The sequence below is a fragment of the Cryptomeria japonica genome, chromosome 2, assembly GCF_030272615.1.
Source record: "Cryptomeria japonica chromosome 2, Sugi_1.0, whole genome shotgun sequence".
In the NCBI taxonomy this organism is placed as follows: domain Eukaryota; kingdom Viridiplantae; phylum Streptophyta; class Pinopsida; order Cupressales; family Cupressaceae; genus Cryptomeria; species Cryptomeria japonica.
The window spans coordinates 4807920-4832337 of record NC_081406.1 but is presented as its reverse complement, the minus strand read 5'-3'; the positions used below and the strand labels follow the sequence as shown (position 1 = coordinate 4832337).

General features: G+C 37.1%; 1 protein-coding gene across 1 annotated transcript in view; it reads right to left on the bottom strand.

The window, feature by feature from the left end:
• Positions 1-919: 919 nt before the first annotated feature.
• LOC131052310 (uncharacterized) overlaps positions 920-24418 on the bottom strand; it is a 51393-nt gene continuing 27894 nt past the window's right edge. Inside the window, exons 3-13 of the mRNA XM_057986937.2 lie at positions 5122-5203; positions 4956-5032; positions 4674-4789; positions 4410-4527; positions 4106-4222; positions 3907-3998; positions 2865-2931; positions 2696-2777; positions 2365-2456; positions 1582-1725; positions 920-1393 (exon numbers count right to left, since the gene is read on the bottom strand). Of these exons, the coding sequence (XP_057842920.2) occupies positions 1247-1393; positions 1582-1725; positions 2365-2456; positions 2696-2777; positions 2865-2931; positions 3907-3998; positions 4106-4222; positions 4410-4527; positions 4674-4789; positions 4956-5032; positions 5122-5203 (1134 nt within the window). The 3' untranslated portion in view covers positions 920-1246. The remainder of the gene's footprint in view (positions 1394-1581; positions 1726-2364; positions 2457-2695; positions 2778-2864; positions 2932-3906; positions 3999-4105; positions 4223-4409; positions 4528-4673; positions 4790-4955; positions 5033-5121; positions 5204-24418) is intronic.

Below are 24418 nucleotides of genomic sequence, written 5' to 3'. Positions count from 1 at the left end.
AACATAGTTCACCCAATGTGGGCTACATTCACAGAGAAATAGTCATCCACTTTATTTCTATTATCTAGCGAAAATCAAATTACAATCTGATGATATATCACATCACACGCCCACTTATTTATCAAGCCCTTTTTGTCAATTTATCAGTCGTTACATACTAACATTTTCACCATTACAACTTTTTTTAATGAAAAGACCATATAGTAAAATAAATGTGTTAGTGCATGTACCAAATCCTGAAAAAGGGGTGGCATGGGATCATGCTGCAAATTTCAATTGGCCTAAATAGAATTAAAAATAAACATGTGACCCCAAAACCAAAAACAAAAAAACATAGAACAAAAGAGCTTATAGCTCCAAAAAGGAAACAACCTTCAAGTTACTAGATTAAACATAAGAAACTAAAAGCATCAACATTAAGCTGCGAAAGACAACACAATTGGTAAGAGAAGGTTCTTGTTCATGAGAGTTATCCCACCCACCACTAACAAATCTCTACCACCATTGGCAGCCATTTCGTCTTATACTTCAAATTTTAAATATGATACTACAAAACATATTTCAACATTTGACATTAATTGATTTTCTTGCATTCACCAAAAAAGAGGACAACACAATTGTTAGGAGAAGGTTCGTGTTCTTGAGAGTTATCTCACCCATCACTAACAAGTCTTTGCCACCATTAGCAACCATTTAGTCTTCCTTAAACTTAATTTTAAATATAATACTACAAAACATATTTTAACATTACACATTAACTGATTTTCTTGACTCACCAAAAATGAGGACATTACAACTGTTAAGAAAAGGTTCTTGTTCATCCCACCCGCCACTAACAAGTCTCTACCACCATTAGCAGCCATTTCATCCCCTCAAACTTAAAATTTTAAATATAATACTACAAAAATATATTTCAACATTGGACATGAATTGATTTTCTTGCCCTCACCCAAAAAATGGTTTTCATTGCACCATTATCATTTTGTAAGTTTTTGAGGAAGATCAAACCAGGTAGGTGGTACATAAAATAGAGAACAGCTTCAAGGCTAACTTCACCAAGTTAGCATTACCACATGTGGCAATGTTGGAACCAGGGGGGTTCAAGTTTTCAGAATGAATATTTTCAATACAATGGAGAAATTCATAGAATTACGGAAGATGATGAAATTGGAAAATATGAACATGGTAGAATCTCAAGGACATATACAAATTATACAGACCTAAAACAGAGTACAAGAAACATAATTCAGAGCTTCCAGTAAATCCCTAGTTTGTGACAGATGCCTGCCACAATACCCCAAAACAAAATTTCTGCAAATATAACATAAAGAAGCAAGCCCAATCTCTCCGAATGCCATACATTGAAAAATATGTGCTTCTTGATCCAGTACACCTGTAAAGTATATCGGATTCAGTTTCTTGTTTAAATATCTTATTAACAACAAATTATTTTAGACATTTGAAGAACCAACATTTTATTTGTTTTTCTATGTTCGCAGATCATGCCCATAAGAACAAGCAATTTCACAATAAACAGTAGGCATTGTAACTGAAACATTCATCCATTATGTAAGTACTTACAAGAGTATTATTAGTGCCTTCGTAATACCATCCATTTATAAAGGCCGGGAATATGCCTTCTGCTGCAAGAACATAAATGAGCATGGAATTCATCCCCATCCATTCCAGAAATAGAAACGGTATTCTGAATCCCCAAATATCAACCTGTTAAAAAAATAAGAAGATGCTTTACGTTACATGTAATGACAACTTTAAAAAGTTTGAGATGTGTTTTAAGGATGCCCATGTATAAAATAGTTCAGTAGAAATGATTAAAAATTTCAAATTTCCTAAATGAACAAGTGCTGATATGAATAGTTTTAATTTACTTAAATCGATTGTGTATACAAATTTTTATATCAAGATTGAAAAAGAATTCCAAGGAGATGAAACATCGATGATAAAAATTTGCATACACAATCGAATCCAGAAAAAATAAGTGAATTATAGCATAGATTATGAAAATCTCATAGCATTAATAAATCGTTTTATTAAACTGGGTGCAGTTTATAGTTACCAACATTGCTCATCTCATGCTTTCATTGTTTCATCAATGGGGGTCTGAGTATTGGTCTGTTGAAATCTAATTTTCTAAGACTAATATGTAGGCTTATCTTTGGATCTCGTGGAATTCCTAGAATTTCTTGTTTTGAATCGATTATAGAAATTAGACGCAGGTGTATTTATTTACGTGAGATGCCCCAATTAAGCTTCCAAATGCAAAGCTTGAACCATTTCCGAACTTCAAAGTGGTGAAAGTATGATTTTCAAGTCTGACGCTTTTTAGGTGCCCAAATTACATACCAAAATATAGAAAGCTGAGAAGACGATTCCTCCTACCCCTGCTGTGAGGCAGACATAGCTGAAACTGTATAATTGTTTATTAAAAGGAATGGCTGCACAGACAGAAAACAATCAATATGCATTCTTTAAATCATGTGTGTAAGTTTAAAAATTAAGGTGAGTATTCTTATTTTCCCTTGTTCTCATATGCAGGTCCCAAGAACTTTAATTCACGCATGTTCATAGAGAAGTAAGACCAGGCTCCAGGACAGTGCCATTATTAACTGTGTACACTGCCACTGTATACAGGAGCATGTGAAAATATTTGAGATATAGCCTTGAAGTCACTCACCATCTGTAAAATGAAGGATAATCCCAAAAATTAACAGCGCAAATCCCATTGAGAGCCAATGCTTCAGCCTCGTAGCATGTTCCTGTATTTTAATTTTACATAGCATCAGAATAGTTGAAAATCTTGCTTCTTAACGGTGTACTAGCAGCAAAATTGGTTTTCATATAACCTTGAAATGAATCAGCACATGTCCATAATGGATGCCAATAACTGCACTCAAAATGGCCGATATAGAACTGCAAGCATCAAAAGCATTAAAAAAATGTATCAAGATTACTACTAAATTGCTAATTGGTACTGGTAGACAAGCACATTTGAACACTCTCTGTGATTCAGATAAACAATGGCATACAATGGCATCCAAGGTATAACATGAATATCGTTTTTAAAACTTTAACCCGTTTGAATCATGTTCCCAGGATTTCAAAAGTTTGCTTTGAAGTCATTTATTTGTAACAAGACATTATACTTTACTGCTTCTCAAGTTTATCATTTGTTCTCTCTAATTTTTCCGCACATCTACAGAATTCAAGACTCGCTCCCATTCAAAGTTGGGCATATTAAAGAAGGGAAAACAGAGGAAGCTCATTTTCGAGAGAACGGATCTCTGATTTTTTTATAAAATAGAGAATCAGAAGAAAACTACTCCCTATGGACTACGATTAAAGTTCCCAATTCAGATACAATATGGTATAATCCATGTGCGTTTAAAGCTCGGAGTTTTTGGATTATTAATTTTAAATAAAGGCTTTCCTATCCAGGATTGGCCTCATTGCAATATTTATTGTGGCAAGGAGAATGCAAGGCAATAGATCTGCTCTTATTATACCATTGAACGGCAGTCATATTTAGTGGTGTACACATTGTGCTGAACTCATTAAAGTGTAGGATAAGGAAAATTTGATTTTTTGGTGGTCTAAGGACTTTAGAGAGACAGATTTCATATGTTCATGGATGAGTTGAGTTTTAGAGTTTTCTGCAATTAGTTAGGCACTGTAGTTCAGGCTTATCTTCATTGCTTGCATTATCAAAGATGCAAGCTGTCTTTGCTTGGGTCAGGAACAGAGCTCTATAAGGCCCCATTTACCATACTTCATTTCAGTTTTTGAACTCATTTGATTGCAATAGAAGTTTGAAAATAATTACAAATTTAAAGCCATTGTCTTTATTTTGAATTAAGAAATTTATTCTAGTTTGCTTTTGTGATAAACCTCAAAATTCCTTCTGGTTCGAAAGGTGCAAGGCACCACTCTGGGGCATCCTCACGAAGGGGTCCTGATGCTGGCGAACTAGCTGTACAAGCCTGCACTTACAAGTCAAAATGTATTGTGTAGTTCAGATCTTAGAATTTCTAAAGACAGTTAACAGTAAGCATTCCAACCTTTCTGGTTAGTGCAATGTATAATTCACCTTAGATCTTCTCCAGGCTGGTCGCCTATACAAATGATTTATGCCCCAAACTTGCCTGTCAACATAACCTACAGCATTGCAAGCAGGACCCAAATGGCCTCTTACACCACATTTCACCTGCCATCAACAAAATCTACTTAGTCTTGACAATAATGTGTATACAGCTAAAATAAATGGAACCAAACTCTCATATATGTGCAACTCATGCCAGATAAACAAACAAATCTCAAGCTACAAAAATTTCCCAAACTTACAAGCTATATACAAATAGAATCTCATGAGATAAGTGATCAAATTCACTTACTGTAAACAACTTCCCATTGTGAGGAGAATCTTCATCATGTAATGTATAGTGCCAATCAGGAACATAAAGTCCATAAAGTGTGGCAAAATAGACTATGAAAACACATAGACCGGCAAGCCTGACAAGCCAACAATACCAAGAGTCTAAGAGAAACAAAGCATTTCAGGCCTAAGGAGAAAAAATCCCATAACTGAACAAAAGGAGATATTTGAATATAACTTTAGGGATTTGAAAAAAACATCTGCAGTGATAATTTATATTTACCATTGCCAGCTGTAGTATTTGAATATAGAAAAATGTCCAGTTGGTAGATCTACAGGTCTTGCTTTTGTTGTTGCTATTTCGATGAGAGCCACCACCAAATAAGCCAATGCTATGCGCTTTTCATGGTATAATTCATTTTTATGCCATTCAGTACAGAAATAAATAAATATATAAGCTCTGTATACCACTATAAATTCTTCAATACATATGTGCATAATGCATAGATTGTGTCAGTGGTATATAGTATATACGTTCTCAAAGAAAGAAGAACACTATCTATACCTGAAGAATACCACACCAACGAATTTGTTTCATATCTACTCCATATGAAAGATCGTCAGGAGCATGAGAATATCCTCCTGCAAGATCCCAAATCAATAATATTGTTATATAATTCAAGACAACGCTTTAAAGAAGAAACAAAGGGTACATATTTGATTGTACATACCCTGCAATACTATTCCCCAAAAGAGAAGTTTCAAAGTTCTCACAATAACCTTCTTTACTGCAGCTCCTGGGTCAGGTATTTTCTGCAAATGTAGATAAGCCAATCTGTTATGTATGAATCTCCACATTCATGCAAATAAAAGATATAATTACTTTAAGTAGGAGGTTTTCTTATGAAGACAATCTTAATGAAATGAATGATATTCATGTACACATTTCTAGGAACATCACTGTACTTCTTTTTCCCTGCTAACAATTAACTAATGACTTTTATGATTATATTCAAAGATGATCATATTTGAAACAAAGCCATGTGTATGTTTCATTGTTTTGTCTTCTAGAATTTCTTTTGTTGCAACCTTTTCTTTCATAAAATGGATGGGCTGTAGCTGAAAGGAAATAGTGCACCAAAACAATTAATTTAGATCTAAAAATAATTTTAGCAGAGAAATGATACTTTGAAAGGAATAAAGAAGAGATGAAGAGTAAATTGCAAGAGATACCTTAAAAAAATCCAGCAAGAGGAGAGTCTTGATGTAGTAACAACAATAGAAAGATTACAATAAACTTCTACAGATGAACTATAAGAAGATCTTCAACCTTCAGTTTAGGAGACAATTCAACCGCATAACATTGCAATGCAATCCTCAAAACTCTTAAGAATCCAGTTCTTGTCTCCACCTTCAAACTTGCAAAGCTAACTCACAGCCTGAGATTTTTTAATGCCATTCACCTAAGACTTGTTTATCTAGAAAAGTAGCTTACTTGAAAATACTAATTGTATCCAAAACCATGGACTAACTAACATGACAGCTTGTCAAGTGGTTCAATGAGGTGGTTCATTCTTCCAACATCCTCTTATAATTATTTCAAGATGTGCCCAAACAAGTTTGGACATTACAACTATATTAAAATAGATGACTCTATCTTAACAGTTTTGTCTTATCCTCAACCAAATTTGTCCTTATGTTTCCTTGTGATTTTGACTTTTATCACACCTAAACAATATTATTATGCAAGATGTACAACATCTTCCCAACAATCTCCCACTTTTATGCATTGCATAGGTCACTGTAATACCCATGAAATTACAAACTGGGACCTGAGAGAACCTTAGATTTTCCTACACCAAGAAAACTTATGCGCTCAAAAGAAGCACCAAAGAATTTGCAAAATTCTTTAAAGTGTCCACTTGATCAAAATCTGCCTGTCTTCTACCATGTCTTAAGCAAAATGATACTACACATCAATGTGTTTTGTCCATGTGTGAAATACAAGGTTCTTAGCACATAGAGTTTAAATGTCAATCTAAACCACATTGTTAATCATGTTTCAGGACAACATTTAAACACAATCTTCAAAGCCACACTGCCTCCTTGTAAGCATAAGTAGCTACCATGTACTCAACTTTAATAGTCAAAAGAGAAACAACTTGCCTCTTGCTCATCCAAGTAGTTGCACCACCAAACAGATTAAATGCATTGCCTCTGGTTGATTTCTTGATATCAATATCTCTAGCGTAGTTTGCATCAACAAAACCCACTTTGTCTAAGTCCTTAACAAATCAAGTCCTTCTTAGTAGTAAACTGAACACTCTAAAGTGCCATTACGATATCTAAAGACCCTTTCCACCAACATAAATTTAGTTAGAAATCCTGCTTGGGCAATATTAGGTCTTGTACAAACCATCATATACATTAGGCTTCCAATAGCACTAGCATATGGAATATGACTCCTGTTTCAATCTCAACAAGTGTCTCAGGACATTGTTTCGCTACCAACTTTGTTTCCACGTGGATAGGAACATTTGTTGACTTACTATCATGCATTTTGAAACACTAAAAAATACAGTTAACATATTTTTCATTGTTTAACCAAAGTTTCTTGTTAACCCTTTATCTCGTAGTCTCCATCCCAAGAATGAACTTGGAAGCCCCTAGATTCACATTATACTAAGATGAAAATTGAGATTTAAGCATCTTTATCATATCCATATTGTTACCGACTAACATGTTGTCAACATATAAAACAATAACAATAAACTAATTTTCAACTTTCTAAAGATGAGCATAATAATCAGATTTTCCTCTTAACAATTCCCACTTTCTAACATAGGTATCAAACTTCTAATAGCACATCCTAGCTGACTACTTCAAACAATAGAGAGAGACTTTCACAATCAACAAACTAGTTTTTCTATGTGTTTCTTAGCATAGTGCTCAAGCAAATCCATATAGATTTCCTCTTCAAGTTATTCATGCAAAAAAGTTGTCTTAATATCTATTTGCTAAGATACCGGTTCTTCCCCTTTTGGCCTAGGTCCGGGTCCCGGTTCTTGCCCGGTCTTGGTTCTCCCCGGGTTCTCCCTGGGTTCCTCCCGGGTCCTTCCCAGGTGGCCGGGTTCCCTGTGGGTCCTGCGTCCACAGGGAACCCGGCCACCTGGGAAGGACCCGGGTGGAACCCAGGTTGAACCCAGGAGGACCCGCGTGAACCCAGGCCCGTGGCTTCCCAAAAACGGGGCCCACGGGTCAAAAAAACAATAAAAAACAATAAAAAAGACTTTTTAAAATAGTTTTTTAATAATAAAACTCTAATTCGCCCCTTTATGACTTTTTAAAAAAGACTTGAAATTTGAATATTATCTTTTTTTGCAAATTATGAATATGATATTAGACTTTAGTTATTAGTTTACTAATTACATTTGCGATATATGAATATTTATTGGCATTGGCAATTATGGATTTATCATTTATGTATGGAAAGTCACATTGTATATTTTATTTTTGTATGGATTGTATATATTGAACATATATATAATATATGTGTATATATATATAATTTAAATATATATATATATATATATTCAATCTCAAGAATATATGCAGCAACAACAAATAGTAGAAATCTAATGTAAGTTAATTTTTAACTATAGAGAAAATATCGCAAAAGTCTATTCCCTCATTTGAGAATAACTTTTTGCTACCAATCTTGCCTTGTATTTTCTGATCTTGCCCTTAAAACTGAATTTTTTTCTTGAAAATCCATATGCAACCAATAGATTTTCTATCCTTAAGAACCTTCACCAAGTCCCATGTACTGTTATTCTCTAGTGCAACCATCTCTTTATCCATGGCCCTCTTCCAAGACTTCTTTTCAACAAATTCTAATGTATCCATCATTGTTCTACTCAAAAAAAAAAATCATCTAAAATCTGATGCACTATAATTATATCTTTCAAATGCTTTCCTTTGTCTGGTAACCCCTTGATCAGTGGAGTATAGGGTTTTTCTTATTCTACTTCATCTAAACTCGCATCTACTTCAACTCCATCAATAAGTACTTGCTCAGCTTCTTGTTCAGCCTCTAGTGTAGCTTCTTTGATATTTGGCTTCGTTCTCTTCATCTCTAGGTTTCTCAATAAAAGATGATCTAATCTCTTTAAAGATTTGATGCAAGAGAATTTGGCTCCACAAACAATCTTGTACCATCCAAAACTAAAATAAAAGATGGCTGAGAAGATTCTGAATTTGTGTGTGGATTTTTGGTGAATTGGCATGAACGGGTGAGTCAAAAAGGTCTAATGAATTTTTCATCTAACTCCTACAACAATTTAAAACTATGTTGCATCTTCCACAAAATTATATTTGAACTGTAGTAGCTGCTATTGTGCACTTTGGTAATCACCTCAATAGTACTTTAGCAGCAAACTTCTTGAGGCCATAACTTCTTCATCCAAACTTGAAACATGATTTTTTTTTAAATCACACAAATTTTTGAAAGAAACATGAATATGTGGGTGTAACTTATACAACAACAAATTTCACTTTAGTAGCAACTGTTGCTGCCATGGCAACAAGATTGACTTCAGCAGTAATAAAATAAAAATGATAGCTAGCTGAGGTAACATATGATGGCACTGACCTTAGAGAGACATTCGGCATTATTCCTTGATTAGATTGTGCTGTTTATGCTTCCACCTTGTCAAAATAGGTTGTGTGTTTTGAGTAGGAATTGGGGAAAATCAAGTATTGGTTTTAAATCACCCAACAAGAAGCCAAATCAATTTCAAAGGTGAGTGGTTAAAGTTAAATGATTGGAATCATTTATACAATCATCCATATGGCATTTAGAACCAAGAAAATAGAGCCAAACCTTTGCATGAGCAGTAGGTACGGACACAAATGTAATTGGGTTGTTTTTGGGCAAAAATCATGCTAAAAAATTATAAAAATCAGAAATAAACGGCCAAGAAAGAGGGAAAATTGCTGGGGCAGGTGTATGGACAAATGGAAGGTCATTTAAAACAAGAAAATCACTGGAAAAACATCAGCAAAACAAATAAATCAAGGGGCAAAGGAAAATTGAGTTCTTGAGTTGATTTTTCCCATAGAGGGGATGGCCAAGACATGTAAATTGGGTCAATTGGGAATTGAATGATGCTGGAGTATCCAAGCAGATTGGCTATACGGCTCAATCATAAAATTTAAGTTTTGGTTTTCTAGATGGTTGAGTTGAAGTTTTGGATTAATTTTGTTTCCAATCTTATTTGTTTTGAAATGTAGCAGTTTAAAATATATATATTTATTTTGCAAATGAGTTGAGCCATTATGAAGGAAAACCTTTCATCTGCCGCATAAAATGAAATAAAAAAGAAACCCGTAAAAAACTTTAATAGGGGAATACAAATAGTCTTATGCAAAAAAACATGAGAACTGGAATGGTTTTGGAGAGAGTGGGAAGTGTGAAGGTTTGCTGCAGGAAGAGATACATGTGAGGGAGAAAGAAGAAAGATGCATGTGTGGTAATGTGGCGTGGTCAATAGAAGAGGCTGCAAGCTAAAGAAGCAGATTGCTATAGCGTGGGACAGCTAGAGGAACACTGGCAACAGAGAAGTGTGGGACTGTTACAAAGGTAGGAAAAATTGATCGGTAAAGATACAATAGCAAAGAAAGTGAAGAGAACTGCATGCCAAGGAGGAGAGGTAAGGTAAAAACAAAAAGTGTGTAGCGAACAAGGTAACATCCACTCTGTGAAGAAGTGATTAAATGTTTGTATCTATTGCTCGAGTTTGGGTGTAGAGGTTGGCATCGAAGTTGGAAATACATTGGAGAACTGCAAAGATAGAAAGAGCAAGTATTGGTTGTGTTGTGGAGTGAAGTGCGAGAAGGGGATATTGGTTCCAAAGCAAGGCAAATAGAGTATAAAGGCTGGACACGAATTGCTCATCGGTATTTTAATTAAATTCATTCAAGAGACTATAACTAATTATTGGGGATCTTAATAAAACTTGAAACCTTGTTCTTGTTAAATATTGCATTGTCTTATAATTGTAATTGGATTCTGAAATTTTGCTGCAACTTATTAGTTTAAAATCACCAGTGAGTTGAGCTGCATTAATTGGTATCAGAGCCTGGTGTTATTTGTGTTGAGAGAGGACCTATAGTATCCAATATGGTATACAGATCCAATATGGTATACAGAGGATGGGGTCGAAAAGGAAGAGGATCCAGAGGCGCAAAGCCTAACTAGCAAAGGCAATTAGAGATTTGATAGCATGAATGAACTCAATGGAGACAACTCAGAGAAGTGGGGCCCATATAGAGGATGTCAGTGACGATGAGGAAGAGCAGACTGTTGCAGGAAGAGAGCAAGAAAATCAGCCAAGACTTGATCCAAGACAAAAGAGGTTCATCAAAGCTATTACCAAGATAAACTCAAAGCCCCAATTTGATCCTCCAAATTTCAAAGGTGGATTAAATGCAGAAGAATTGTTGGATTGGATTACTGAAATGGACAAATGTTTTGAGTATGACAATACAAAAGAAGATCAGAAGGTCAATTATGCACACACCAAATTGAAGGGGCACACATCCCTATGGTGGGATCACCTACAAAAAGATAGACAGTGAAGAGGGAAGTATAAAATCAAATTGTGGATCAAATGGTTACAAAATTAAGTCAAATTTTTTGCCAGTGAATTACCAAATCAATTGGTTCAGAAAACTCCAAAATTTGAAGCAAAAGGAGAGCAGTGTTGAGGAGTACGCTGAAGAATTTTACTGGTTAAGTATAAAAGCCAATCATGTAGAAGATGACACCGAACACGTTTCAAGATATTTAAATGGCTTGTGCATATCCATCCAAGATGAGATAAGTTTGATTAATATGCATAGTGTGGAGGAGGCATACCAATATGCCTTGAAAGAAGAAGAGAAACTCAATGGAAAGCAACAAAGTAACTTTCGAGGTAGAAGCAAAATTTCACATGGAAGAGAACAGTCTGGTAGTGGTAGGAGTAATCAATATGAGTAAGAGGAATAAGGCACATCAAGTGCAAGCACACGGGAAGGTAAGGGAAGAGGAGATTTCCCTAGAGGAAGAGTAGACTACTCTCGCAGAAGAGGGTCATTTGGAAGAGGTGGAGGAAGGAATTTCAGTGGTACATGTTTGCAATGTAGGGAAACAAGACATTGGGCATTTGAATGTCCACAAATCCAGCATGATGGAGGTAGAGGAAATGAGGAGAGAGTGCATGGAGCACAAGCTGAAAATGAGGAGACCACTAAGCATGGAGAAGATCCTGAAGATGGAGAATCATTGACGTTGTGAAGAGTGTTGTTGAATCCAAAAAAGGAGAAACCAAAGCCAATCCAAAGGCAGAATTTGTTTCAAACAAGGTGCAAGATGCATGGAAAATGTTGTCAAGTCATTGTGGACAGTGGTAGCACCAATAATATTGTGTCCAAGGAGATGGTGAGGAAGCTGAAATTGAAAAGAATTAAGCATCCCAGCCCCTATAGAGTTTCATGGTTGCAAAAGGAGCATCATTTGATGGTAAATGAGCAGTGTTTGGTAAGTTTTCAGATTGGCAATTACAAAGATGAGATATTGTGTGATGTGATGTCGATAGATGCATATCATTTACTTTTGGGAAGACCATGGTAATTCAATAGACAAGCTGTTCATGATGGTGAATTAAATACATACACAATAAAGAAAGATAGAAAATCTTATACTTTAATCCATTGAAGGAAAGGGAAGAAGAAATTAAAGACAAATCAAAGGTGTGTTTAATTTCCAGAAAGAAGTTTGTGAAAGACCTACAAGAGAAGGAATCATGCTTTGCAAGTACCCCAAAGTTTGCAACAGTGGAGACTACGAAGAAGGATGAAGAAAGTCAACAATTAGGTAAGGTTGAATTCCATCATTCCTCTCATAAAAATTTATTTTAAGTGACATTGTGCATATAACAAAGAAAAAGAGGATAAAAATACAACCTTGGTAGAGAGCTCGTTGGAGGACATGATCATATTGAGCAGTGCAGCTAACAGTGGGAATGACATTTCAGTGATGACAGAGGAGGTAAAGTTTAAATTTCCTAAATTTTGTATTAAAGCTGATGATGATTTGCATCTAGATGAGGTATTGAGAGTGGAAGAAGATGAGGAAATAAAACAGTGTGAAGAAGAAAAAGAAGCAAACGTAAGGGGAAAGAGGTAAATGATACTTTGCTTGAATTGGATATTGAAGCTAATGTCGATTTGTCTTATATTAAAGTGGTAGGAAGACAAAAAGATTGGAAAATTAGAAATTGTGGAATGGCGAGGGAAGATGAGAAGATGGAAATCTTTAATTTCCGTGAAATTGGTTATGCCAATTTGTGTAAAGATGAATTAGAATGGGATGAAAGAGTTTGATGAAGGGGGTCGATCAATAGATCCATGAGAGGAAGAAGTGAAGGAAAGATTTGGCAGAAGAAGATGGGGATCACTCTAGCCAAATGCTGGAAGAGAAGGAAGAAGTACTTTTCAGTGTTGGAGTTCGTTGCAGGTTGTTTTCAACTTGGAAGAGTTATTTGATCAAGCAACTCTATTTTGTGAGCTATGCTCACAAATTTTGTACCTGTGGTGTTTGATGTTGGAGCATCTGGGCAGATTGGCTATCCGGCTCAATCATAAAGTTTATGTTTTGGTTTTCTAGATGGTTGAGTTGAAGTTTTGGTTTAATTTTTGTTTCCAACCTGTGTTTTGTATTTCATCTCCAGAGTACTTTGGCACTTGTCCAATTTGTGCTCAAGGCTGAATAGATCTCTTTCAATTCTTATTTGTTTGCAAATGTAGCAATTTAATATATATATATATATATATTGAAAATGAGTCGAGCCATTATGGCTGCATTGAAGGAAAACCTTTCAGCTGTCACATAAAAGGAAATAAAAAAGAAACCCGTCAAAAACTTGAACAGGGGAAAACAAATAGTCTTGTGCAAAAAAACATGAGAAGTGGAACATGTTGTGAAGTTTTCACACATCTCCCCATTGCAAATGGTGACCATCACTTTTTCGCTTTTTAGGTAGATGTTTTGCTTCAATTGTCTTGGCTTAGCAACAAGATTAAAGTTGTCAATTAGCTAATGTCATCAAAGAATGCAAAAGGCTGTCAAATTGTAAGGAAGTCGTCCAAGGTGTGAATTTGTCTTGGTTTGAATTCGTCCTCATAAGGGTCAAATTTCCACTCTTCCCTTAAATTTGAGCTCAACGATGAAATTATTACAAGATTGATGTGAATTATGTGATGACAGATGAAAAGTCCCTATGGAAATTGATTTTCCACTCCTAAGGGTTTGACTTTGAATTGAAGAAATTGATGTTGAAAACCCATTTAGTCCCTATGGAAGTCGAATATCCACTAAGCAATAGTAAGGATTACAAAAGTCCCTTAAGAAAATCGATTTTCCACTTGGGAGATTGTATGAGTGAAGTGATTTGAACAATTTGGACAAGGAAGAAATTGAAGGATCAATAAGTCCTTATGAAATAAAACTTTCACTATGAGCAAATTCATGGGGACTAATTTGTCCCTATGAAGATCGAATTTCCCTCAAAGACAAATTTGCAAAGATGATGAGCGATTTCATAAGGACAAATATAGGGATCAAATTTGTCCCTAATACATATCAATTTTCCACTCAACCCATGAAAACCAAATTACCTATGAGAAGTCACGACAAAAATATACACATCGATTTTCCACTCCAAGCTTGAAAATCAAATTACTTGTGGCAAGTTACACCTAAAATAGGGACAAAAGTAGGGACAAAATGAGGATCAAAAGTCCCTATACAAGTCGAATCTCCACTTGAAATGAGAAGTTGCCAAGGAAAGATAAATTTTATTAGGGATTAATTTTTGTCCCTATACCTATTGATTCTCCACCATTGCATTTGGTGGAGTGAACTAAGGACTAAGCAAATTTTATAGGGACTAATTCAGTCCCCATACACATCGAATTTCCACCTTGCAATTACAATGCAAACCCTTAAGTACTACACCTTAATCGATCATGATTTAATTGAAAAATCGCATGAAAGGTAAGAGGGTCATCTTAATCACTAATAAGTGCAAAATAAATGCAACTTTTAATTATAACAAACATAAAATACTTTTTGGATTCAAGTCGGCTGGAAGTGTATGAAGATAAAGGGGTGTGATTGTTCAAGGGAAGGCCATTTATAACAAAGAAGGGAAGCACTCATTAAAAAAAACAAATTCAAACCTGCTTTCCTGAGTTCGCATTAAGGACAGACACAGCAGATCACATCAAGAAAAATTGTTTCAAAGTCGCAGCAAGGAAAGTTGTTACAAATTCAACCCAAGATAATTGTTTCAAGCTCGCTACAAGAAGTAAACAAATTCGCACAAAAAGGGAAGAAGATATTCACCACAATCAGTATAAGGAATTCAGCATTAAGAGGTGAATAATGGGAGATTAATCATCACAAGAGAAGATTCAAGTGACCTGATCACAGATCAAAGCCCTCATCGTTTATAAATAAGGATCTTCAAGACATCCTTTCAGGTCTTAGCAATCAGATTTGAGGTCAAATTTGCATATTTTAATCAATTTTCCTTGAAATTTTAATATGAAGGACAATTCCCAGATTTTTTAAGGGTTACAAAAACAATTCATAATCAAGATTTAAATGTTTTCTTTGTCTTTTTCAGGTTGGATGCAAGCAATGTGGTGTATGGAACGCGCGAGATGAAGGACTCAACAAGGTCATGCAAGGAAATGGAAGAAGATGAAAGCCCTACAAGGACATTAAGATGCACAAGATCAAAGTGAAGATGACGATTAGCTCAAGACATGAAGAGTGCTTCACCATGATGGCAAAAAAATGAAGGAAAGATAGACATGACAAAGATGAGAAAATCAAAATCAGGGCTAGTACAACAACGAAGATACCTCCTACATCATGAGGATGATCAAGCATGAACAATATGAGGGAGTTTTAGGTCAAGAGGTTGCGTTCAACACAAAGAAACGAAAAATCGCCACAAACTCGCCGGACTCAGCGAGTCCGAGTCCGAGCCATGCTCGCCGAGTCTCTGGGACTCAGACTCGGACTCGTCTAAGTCTGGCAAGCAAACTAGCCAGACTCGCCGAGTTGGCAAGTTTGGCTCAAACTCGCCAAACTCGGCGAGTCCCGAGCCCCAAACTCGGCCGGCGTGTAGCCTAAAAGAAGACCCAAAAATAATTAGTTTTGAATGCTTTTTCAAATCTGTTTTTTTTTTGTTAATTATCTCCTATCCCTAAAAGTGAACTTCATTTCATTCACTTGCAAAAATAGGAGTAAAGTGAGTTGGGAAGAAAAACAAGAGTGCATAGAAGAAAAACCAGCAAGGAGGAAGCTCAAGTTTTCTTCAATTTGTCACATTGGAGCTGCATTGTGTTTGGATTTGGTGCATCAAGAGTTGGAAAGGAAGAGTTTGCAGCTCATTTCAAGCTTGTTGTAAGAGGTAAGATTGTTTTTTTTAAGATTATTTTGTTTCTTGTATGCAAAAATTCCATTTTCTATTCATTTATTTTTAAAGTTTTACATTTTCTTCCAAAATCTTTTGTATGTTTGTATGTAGCATGTAGTTGTAGTATGTACTATGTAGGGTTGTATGTAGGGTTTGTAAATTTCTTTTTTTTTAAAGTACGGTTTGACAAACCCTACTTTAGTTTTTTTGAAAGTATGTATTAATTTTATTTTGTATTTGTAATGTTTTATTGCAGCAAACTTCACTTTATTATTTGCCTCAACTTCAAGTTTCACAAAACTCTCCTAAAATGTCTACTTCAGCTTCTAGACTCCCCATTAGAAAGGACCCTGCTTGGAAATATCATGAGGATTTTCCAAGGCAAGGAAAGGGGCAAACAAAATGTACATTTTGCAAAACAATATTCCGTGGAGGTATATATAGACTAAAATACCATATTGCTGGTGTGCATGGACATGATGCCGAACCATGCCTAAAAGCACTCCCTGAAGCCGTACGTGAATGTTATGTAATGGTTGAGGAAATTGAAAGGAAAAAGAAACAAAAGGAGGATCGAGCGGCCATTGAGAGAGAGGCAAATTTAGGAAGAGGGACACAGTTAGGTTGTGTTGGAGGCCCTTCTTCCTTACCTTCATATCGTCCCACTCAGTTTGCTACTGCTGGTGCTTCTGCTTCTACTTCTATAAGTGGTAGTGCCACCACCACTTCTCATGCTCCTAGCACTAGTAGTTGTAGTGGGAGTGTTAGCATTGGACCTAGGATTCGTAAATCTAGGTTGGATTCCTTCTTTGTGCCTCGTACTACTCCTGGGTCCCAACAGTTGCTTGAGGGCATGGGTTGGAACAAGGAGGTCCATGATGCTGCTAAAATGGCAGTTGGCAGGTTTTGGATCTATAGTAGTATTCCATTCTTTGCAGCCAGGGGAATGTTTTATAACTTTTATGTTTGATTGTTTTAATTTTTATACTTAACTTATCTCATTGAATTTTTATACTTAACTTATCTCATTGAGTTTATTTGCGACAGGTCTCCTTATTGGCAAGAAATGGTTGATGCCCTTACCATAGGCGGGGCGAGGTTCAAAGCCCCTAATGAGAGTGATTTGAGGGGACCCATTTTGTCCCAAATGGTGGATGATGTGAAGAAGGATTTAGATAAACAACGCCAGATATGGAGCACTAATGGTTGCACCATCATGACTGATGGTTGGACGGATAGGAGAAATAGAACTCTCCTTAATTTTCTTGTTTCTTCCGCAGGTGATTGATTAATTTTAGTTTCATATAGTCTTTAATTTTTTATTTTTTATCTAATGGTTTATTGAATGATCATTGGCCTAGCTTTATTTTTTTATTTCAGGGGGCACTGTTTTCATCAAGTCCATTGATGCCTCCGCCCATAGCAAGAATGCCACCTACCTGTGTGAGCAGATAGAGGAGGTGATTGATGAGGTGGGTGAGGAGAACGTGGTACAGGTGGTGACCGACAAAGCAGCAAATTATGTTGTTGCGGGTAAACTTTTGATTACAAACTAATTTTGTTTGCAAATTAATTAGTATCTTGTAGTTTGTACCTCCATTAATTACAATTTACAATACAACAAATTATGTTGTTGCAGGTAGACTATTGATGGAGAGGCACCCATCTATAGTTTGGACTCCATGTGCTGCTCATTGCATTGACCTCATGTTGGAGGATATTGGAAAAATCCCATGGGTCAAGAGATGTGTAGAAAGGGCAAGAAATGTGTGCAAATTTGTATATAATCATTCATGGGTGTTGACTCTTGTGAGACAATAAACAGAGCAGAAGGAGTTGCATCGTCTAGGAATCACAAGATTTGCCACAAACTTCCTCACATTGCAGTCCATGCTTAGGTCTAAGTCTGCCTTGAGACGTATGATTGTTGGTGAGGAGTGGTCTTCCTCATCCTATGCTACCACCCCTGCAAGGAAAGATATGGCAGACTGCATTTTTTATGAGCACGACTTTTGGGTCCCTTGTGATGAGATAGTGAAGGTAATTTTTTTATAAATTCTACAATTTAACTTCATGTTTTATAACTTATTATATGTATTCTCTTGTTTGCTCATTTTTCTAAATTACACAATATTTTCAATTTTGCAGTTTGTTAAGCCCTTGGTGGTTTTGTTGCGAGTTGCGGATGGGGATAAGCCCGCGATGGGCTATGTATATGAGGGCATGGATAGGGCGAAGGAGGGCATCAAATTCGTCTATGGAGGAGATGAGAGCAAGTATGGTCCCATTTGGGAGATCATTGATAGGAGATGGCATCATCAGCTTCATAGGCCCATCCATGCAGCAGCCTATTATCTGAATCTGGCATTCCGTTTTATCCCTTCTTTCAAGGCTGATGTGGAGGTCCTTAATAATCATGGAGACGATGGGACCTGCTGGTACTTCTCAGATAGAGCTTATTCGAGAGCTACAATTGTTCTCAGATGCACAAGGGGAGACCTTCTCTCATCCTGTCGCCAAAGACAGTAGGACAACTATGATGCTAGGTAAAAATAAATTGTAAGGCTTAATTTTAGTTTTATTGTATATTGTAACTTGTTAAATGAGTTCATGAGTGAGACTGATTTTATTTATTTTTCTCATTTCGAACTCAGATCATTGGTGGAGCTTTTTTGGCCCAACAACACCAAATATTCAGAAGTTAGCCATTCACATCTTGAGCCAACCATGCAGCGCATCAGGTTGTGAGCGCAATTGGAGTATGTTTGAGCACATACACTCCAAGAGGCGCAATAGATTATCTGTGGAGAAGATGAATGATCTCGTCTTTGTTCACTACAACCTCCGCTTGAGAATGAGAAAGAATGCATTAGTTGACATCTCTCCTATCATTCTAGATGAGGTTGATCTTGAAGCAGAGTGGGCCAATGAGAGTCAGACAGATCCTGAGATTCCTGCAGCTGACTTTAGTGATGATGACACTGATTGGATCAACCAAGTAGATATAGAGGCTGAGGTTGTAGCCATGGCAGAGGAGGAGCAGAGAGCACGAGCAAAGACGGGAAATACTGAGAGTGACACAATTCTTCCTGATGTTGGTGAGCATGGCATGGTGTCACGGGGAGCGACTATGGCTGCTGAATCATCCAGGACCTACCTTAAACGCCTTCGCAGGGGGCCAGGGAGAGAGGGTGCACGCTCCTCTGAGCCATAGGCTTGTAGTTGTATTTACCTTTGGTATTTGTATGAAACATTTGATGATCATCATATGATGACATGGATTTTTTATTCCATGAGTTTTGTAATATTGTATACATTTGACAATATTTATATATCTATGTTTGTTATTTTCTTCAGCTACAATTTGTGTTTATGCTTATGTGATTGATGTATACTTGTGTATGTAATCAAATGAGCCGAGTTTGATGATGTTATTGTGTCTTTAAGGTGTATTCAATAAAGGGTGTCTGAAACAAGTTTTAAATCTTTAAAAATCTCTAAATTTCTTGAGTTTTTCACTTTCCCGAGTCCAGCCGAGTCTGACACTGAGTCCCGAGTCCGAGTCCGATTCGGCTTTGCCGAGTTTGAACCGAGTCCGAGTCCCATTTCTTTTCAACATGAAATTAAGAACTACATCAATGTAAGAGACAATTCAAATAAGACAACATCACAAATGAAAATGAGGAGAATCAACATGGCAAGTCTTGGAGGAAGATAGTAACAAAGACAAAAGGATGCTTTAAAATCTTGAATTTCCTCTAGAAATCCAAGAATTATTGCTAGTACTCCAAGGTGAAGGACTTCAAAGTGAAAGTTTCGATGCAGAAAGGCAAGTTAATCAAGTCTACAAGGCAAGCTAAGGTGCAATCCTAGTCATCATTCATCCAATCAAAGAGGGCCCCAAGTTGAAGTGTCTAGATACAATGAACTTGATGGATCCCATAAAGCCACAAAGTTCGAGATACCTAACCTCATCTTCTGTTGGTTGACATTCAATGTAATACACATCTTCAACTCATTATAATATTCTCATTGGTCGAAAAGGAGTTATTGTAACTAACCATCCAACAAGACCGTTGTTCATTCCTTCTTTGTTAAGGTAAATTTTCTGCGAAGATTCATTCCTGACTTTGCAAAAAAGACTCGTCATATTGTGGATATGATGAAAGGAAAGTCTGCTTTCCATTGGAATTCAGAAGGAAAAACTGCATTCAATGATATCAAAGATGCAATTGCTCATGCACCTGTCTTGGTTTGTCCCAACTACACCAAGGAGTTCATCATGTATAGTTATGCTTCCGAGCATACTCTGTCGGCTATTCTGATGCAGAAAAATTCAGAAGGGATTGAATCTCCTATTGCTTTCATGAGTTGTCCTTTGAAGTCTCATGAACTCAAGTATTCCTCTATTGAGAAGAATGCCTATGCGGTTGTTAAAGCAGTTAAGAACTCCATTTTTACATCTTGAATTCTCATACTGTTGTGTTAGTTCCTGATACATTAGTCAAATCTATGTTAACACGACAGGAGTTTGGCACAAAGAGAGGAAATTGGATTGCTAAAATCCAAGAGTATAACTTGGAGATTAAGCCTACAAAGCTTGTTCGAGGAAGAGGACTCTATCAGCTGATGGCGGAAGGTATTCCAGAGGAGCAAGAATTGGATGATTCTGAACATCTTCCTAAGGTATTGTTTGTCAGTACTACTGATGAATGGTATTCTAATATAGCATTTTTCTTCACTTATGATGAATGTCCACAACATTTGTCGTTCAAGGACAAAAGAAGTATCAAGTTGAAAGCAGCGAACTTTGTATTGTGGGATACTGGTTTGTACAAAAGAGCAATTGATGGTACTTTCCTCCGTTGTGTTGACAAAGCACAACAAACCAAATTGCTGGAACCTTTCCATGACAAGGCTTGTGGTGGACATTTTTCTACACCAGTGACTGCTCACAAAATTTTGAGAGCAAAGTATTATTGGCCTACACTCTTTCAAGATGCTTTTCGGTGGGTGCGTAAGTGTGTACATTGTCAGCAGTTTGTAGGCAAACCAAAGCTTACAGCGTTACCGTTGAAGCCGGTTATTGTTGAAGAGCCTTTCCGACAATGGGGCATTGATTTCATTGGTGTGATTAATCCCTCTTCAAGTGCAGGTCATTCGTATGTCCTTACAGCTACTGATTATTTCACCAAGTGGGTGGAAGCAATACCGGTAAAGAACGCCACTTCTGAGGTAGTACGCAGATTCCTCAAGGAGAATATTATTTTCAAGTTTGGTGTTCCATTCAAAATCGTGACTGATAACGCAGCCACCTTTTCTTCCTCTAAAATTTCACAATTTTGCTTTGAATATGGTATTTTGTTAACTCATTCATCCGATTATTATCCCCAAGGTAATGGTCAGACGGAATCTAGTAATAAAAATCTGATTACTATTATTTGCAAGCTTGTGGAGGAAAATCAAAGGTCCTGGCATAAGGCTCTTTTTGATGCTTTATGGGCGGGCAGAATTACACCCAAAAGGGCTATTGGTATGTCACCATTTCAGCTTCTTTATGGGATCAATGCAGAAATACCCATCACTTTGGAACTTCCTGCCCTCAAGTTGGCTAAAGCAATTGAAGAACAAACTTATGAGAATGCTTTAGACAAAAGGATCATGTATCTTTCTCAACTGGAAGAACAAAGAACACAAGTGGTAGACCGAATTGCTTAGCATCAGCAACAAGTCAAAGTTCTTTTTGATAAGAAAGCAAAGCAAAAAGGATTCCAAGTTGGTGATCGTGTTTTGCTTTGGGATAAGCGAAGGGAACCGAAAGGTTTACATGGTAAATTTGATCACCGTGTTGCTGGAGAAGATAGTTTTATCTTGGCTTATCATGATGGTACACCGTTTGCGCTGCCTTATAATGGTCAGCATTTGAAGCATTACTTTGAATGAGGATTCGAGGTAACTTCTTGTACATAATGTCTTTTTCTTGTTTGTTTTTCGTCTTTTGTTTGTTTGTTTTTGCTTTGTTTTACTCTGTGACCCAATGGATAAAAGGAAGGCACTTTGAGTTCTAGATTCTTTTCTTTCACAATCTTGAAGGATAAATGAAAGAATTGCCCTGTCATGTCCCCTCTTTAGCTCTGTCTAGCAGAGACATGTGAGTCAGCTTATTATGGGGTCTTGTAGGTTGACAGTGATGGATAGAGACTCAGTGTGGTTATACAGTGTTTGGGACTTGGTGTTCTGGCAGCAGTTGATCAGTTTGGAGCAATTCATTATTTTTAGGAGGCAATTCCTACGTTTATGGAGGATATCCCTACTATTTAGGAGGTTATGATCATACCCAGGGTTGGGTCTCCTTTAGATTATTCCTTGGGTTCAGTTTCAGAGGATTTGGGTTTGTTTCCTAGTTTCTAGGAGCATCCCTAAATTTTTGGGATGAGATTGCCAGTGGATCCTTGATTTCCGACTTCAGTCACAGACAGGTGGCAGGTTGACTTTCTGGTTTGTGGTGTCATTTGAGCATTTTGCAGTTATTTGGGTTATATTTTTAATATTTCCTAAGTTAGCGTTTATTATTTAAATAAGGCTATGTTTATAGCCATTTTGGTTTAATAAGGGGTTTTGAGCCTCATCTGGATGCGTATCCCTTGGTGTAATAGCTTGTTGGAAAGGTCTTGGACTTTTCTAAATATTTCTCTTTTGACTCTGATCCTTTTGGTGAACGGATTTCTTTATTTTTGAAAAAGGGTCGTTTTTCTATGCACTTGGCAACTTAAAATGAGAAATATAACATTTTAACCCTAAACGCCACATTGAGTCACTTTTAGGGTTCGAGCTAAGTGAGAAGGTGTTATAAGGAAGTTGAGACCTAATTCTTGGTATCTTTTACACATTTCATCTTTGATTTGGAGAATTTGCTCTGGAGAGCAATTCAGCATCTAGGACGAAAACCCCAGGGTCTTGCCTCTCTGGGACGTAGCCCCCAGCACAGTGGTTATTTGGTTCTTGCATTCAGTTTTTAGTGCCTTAGAGTTGGTACGACATCTTTTCTGGAGGATTCAGTGAATAGAGTTAGGGTTCAGCGTGGAGATTGGGGTTTCCAGCTTGGCATCACCTAACAGCCGTACAGCTGTACTTTGCAGCCATTTCTCTTCCCACATGGAGCTATGTAAGAGCTTTGGATGTTTGCCGCAGCTTCCTTCTTGATTTCAGTATTCACTCTTCATTCAGGTTGGACTCATTGCTTATTGTAACCTTCCTGGAATTGTTTGGAATCACTATCTGGACAATTATTTGATTTAAATAAATCAGAAATCTGCTTGGTACGATTCTGATTTGGCTGTGTATGAACATTTATTTCCAGTACTCTTTTCATGTACTTGTTCTTCAATTATTACTTGCTGAAAAACTATCAAAAACACAAAAATAAACAAACCTTCTGCAACTTATGTCTATTCTCTAAAACCATCAAAGGAAACACAGGAAAATATAGTTATTAATTTAAAAACTACAGCAGATCAGCAAGGGGATCCATCAGGGATCTTTCAGTGATATCAGAGCTATCATCCTGCCAGCCTGTAGGGTTTGTGTGGAATTTTCACACTAGGGTTACATTTTATTCTATGCATCCGGGTAGAGAGGAGATACACAGGTATTATACACACAGGGTAGCTCAACAGGAGCGTGAGAGTGGAATTGAACAGGTACCCAGTATGGCGGATGAACAAAGGGGTGCTTGACAGAACCGGATTGAGGATGAAGAACGGGAGATGATGAGAACTCTCATCACTACACAACCTAGGATAGTCCAGACACTTGACAGATTACAGGAAACCTTGGCACGAATGGAGTTGGATAGACATAGGGGCAGACATGGGCGGAGAAGATCAGTTTCAATGGCAGGCAGTCAGCATAGCCATCAATCCCATTCATCAGTTGGGAGCTCCCTTCATTCCTCTAGGCGGGAACGCCGTCGTACACCTGCTACGGATAGACCTTTGCTTCCTCAGTTTGTACCAGGTGAACAACCAGCACAAGTAGATCCACCAGAGGTTGGGTTCTAGGAGTCAGTTTTGGCAACCACAGCTGAGTGGAGAGCCCTACCCCCAGAGGTTAGGGATGTTTTCCCTCTTCCCCAGTATTGTGCATAGTGTAGAGATACAGCTAGGTTCAAAGGAGATCGTGGTTATAGACCACCACAGCAGCAGAACTATGACCTCAATAGAGCTACTGGGAAGATCACATTGGCTACATATGATGGCTCTGGTGATACGAGTGCACGAGCTTGGGTGCACAAGCTGGACATATATCTATCCTTGAGGCCCATGCCTGAGCATGAGGCTATTTAGTTTGTTGTGTTGCATTTAGACGGGATTGCCTATGATTGGTGGCACCATGGATTGGTCACCCAGGATCATGCCTTGGTACATTCCTATGCCGAGTTCAGTGAACGACTCATTACACAGTTTGACCGTAAGGATACAGAGCTCTACTATAG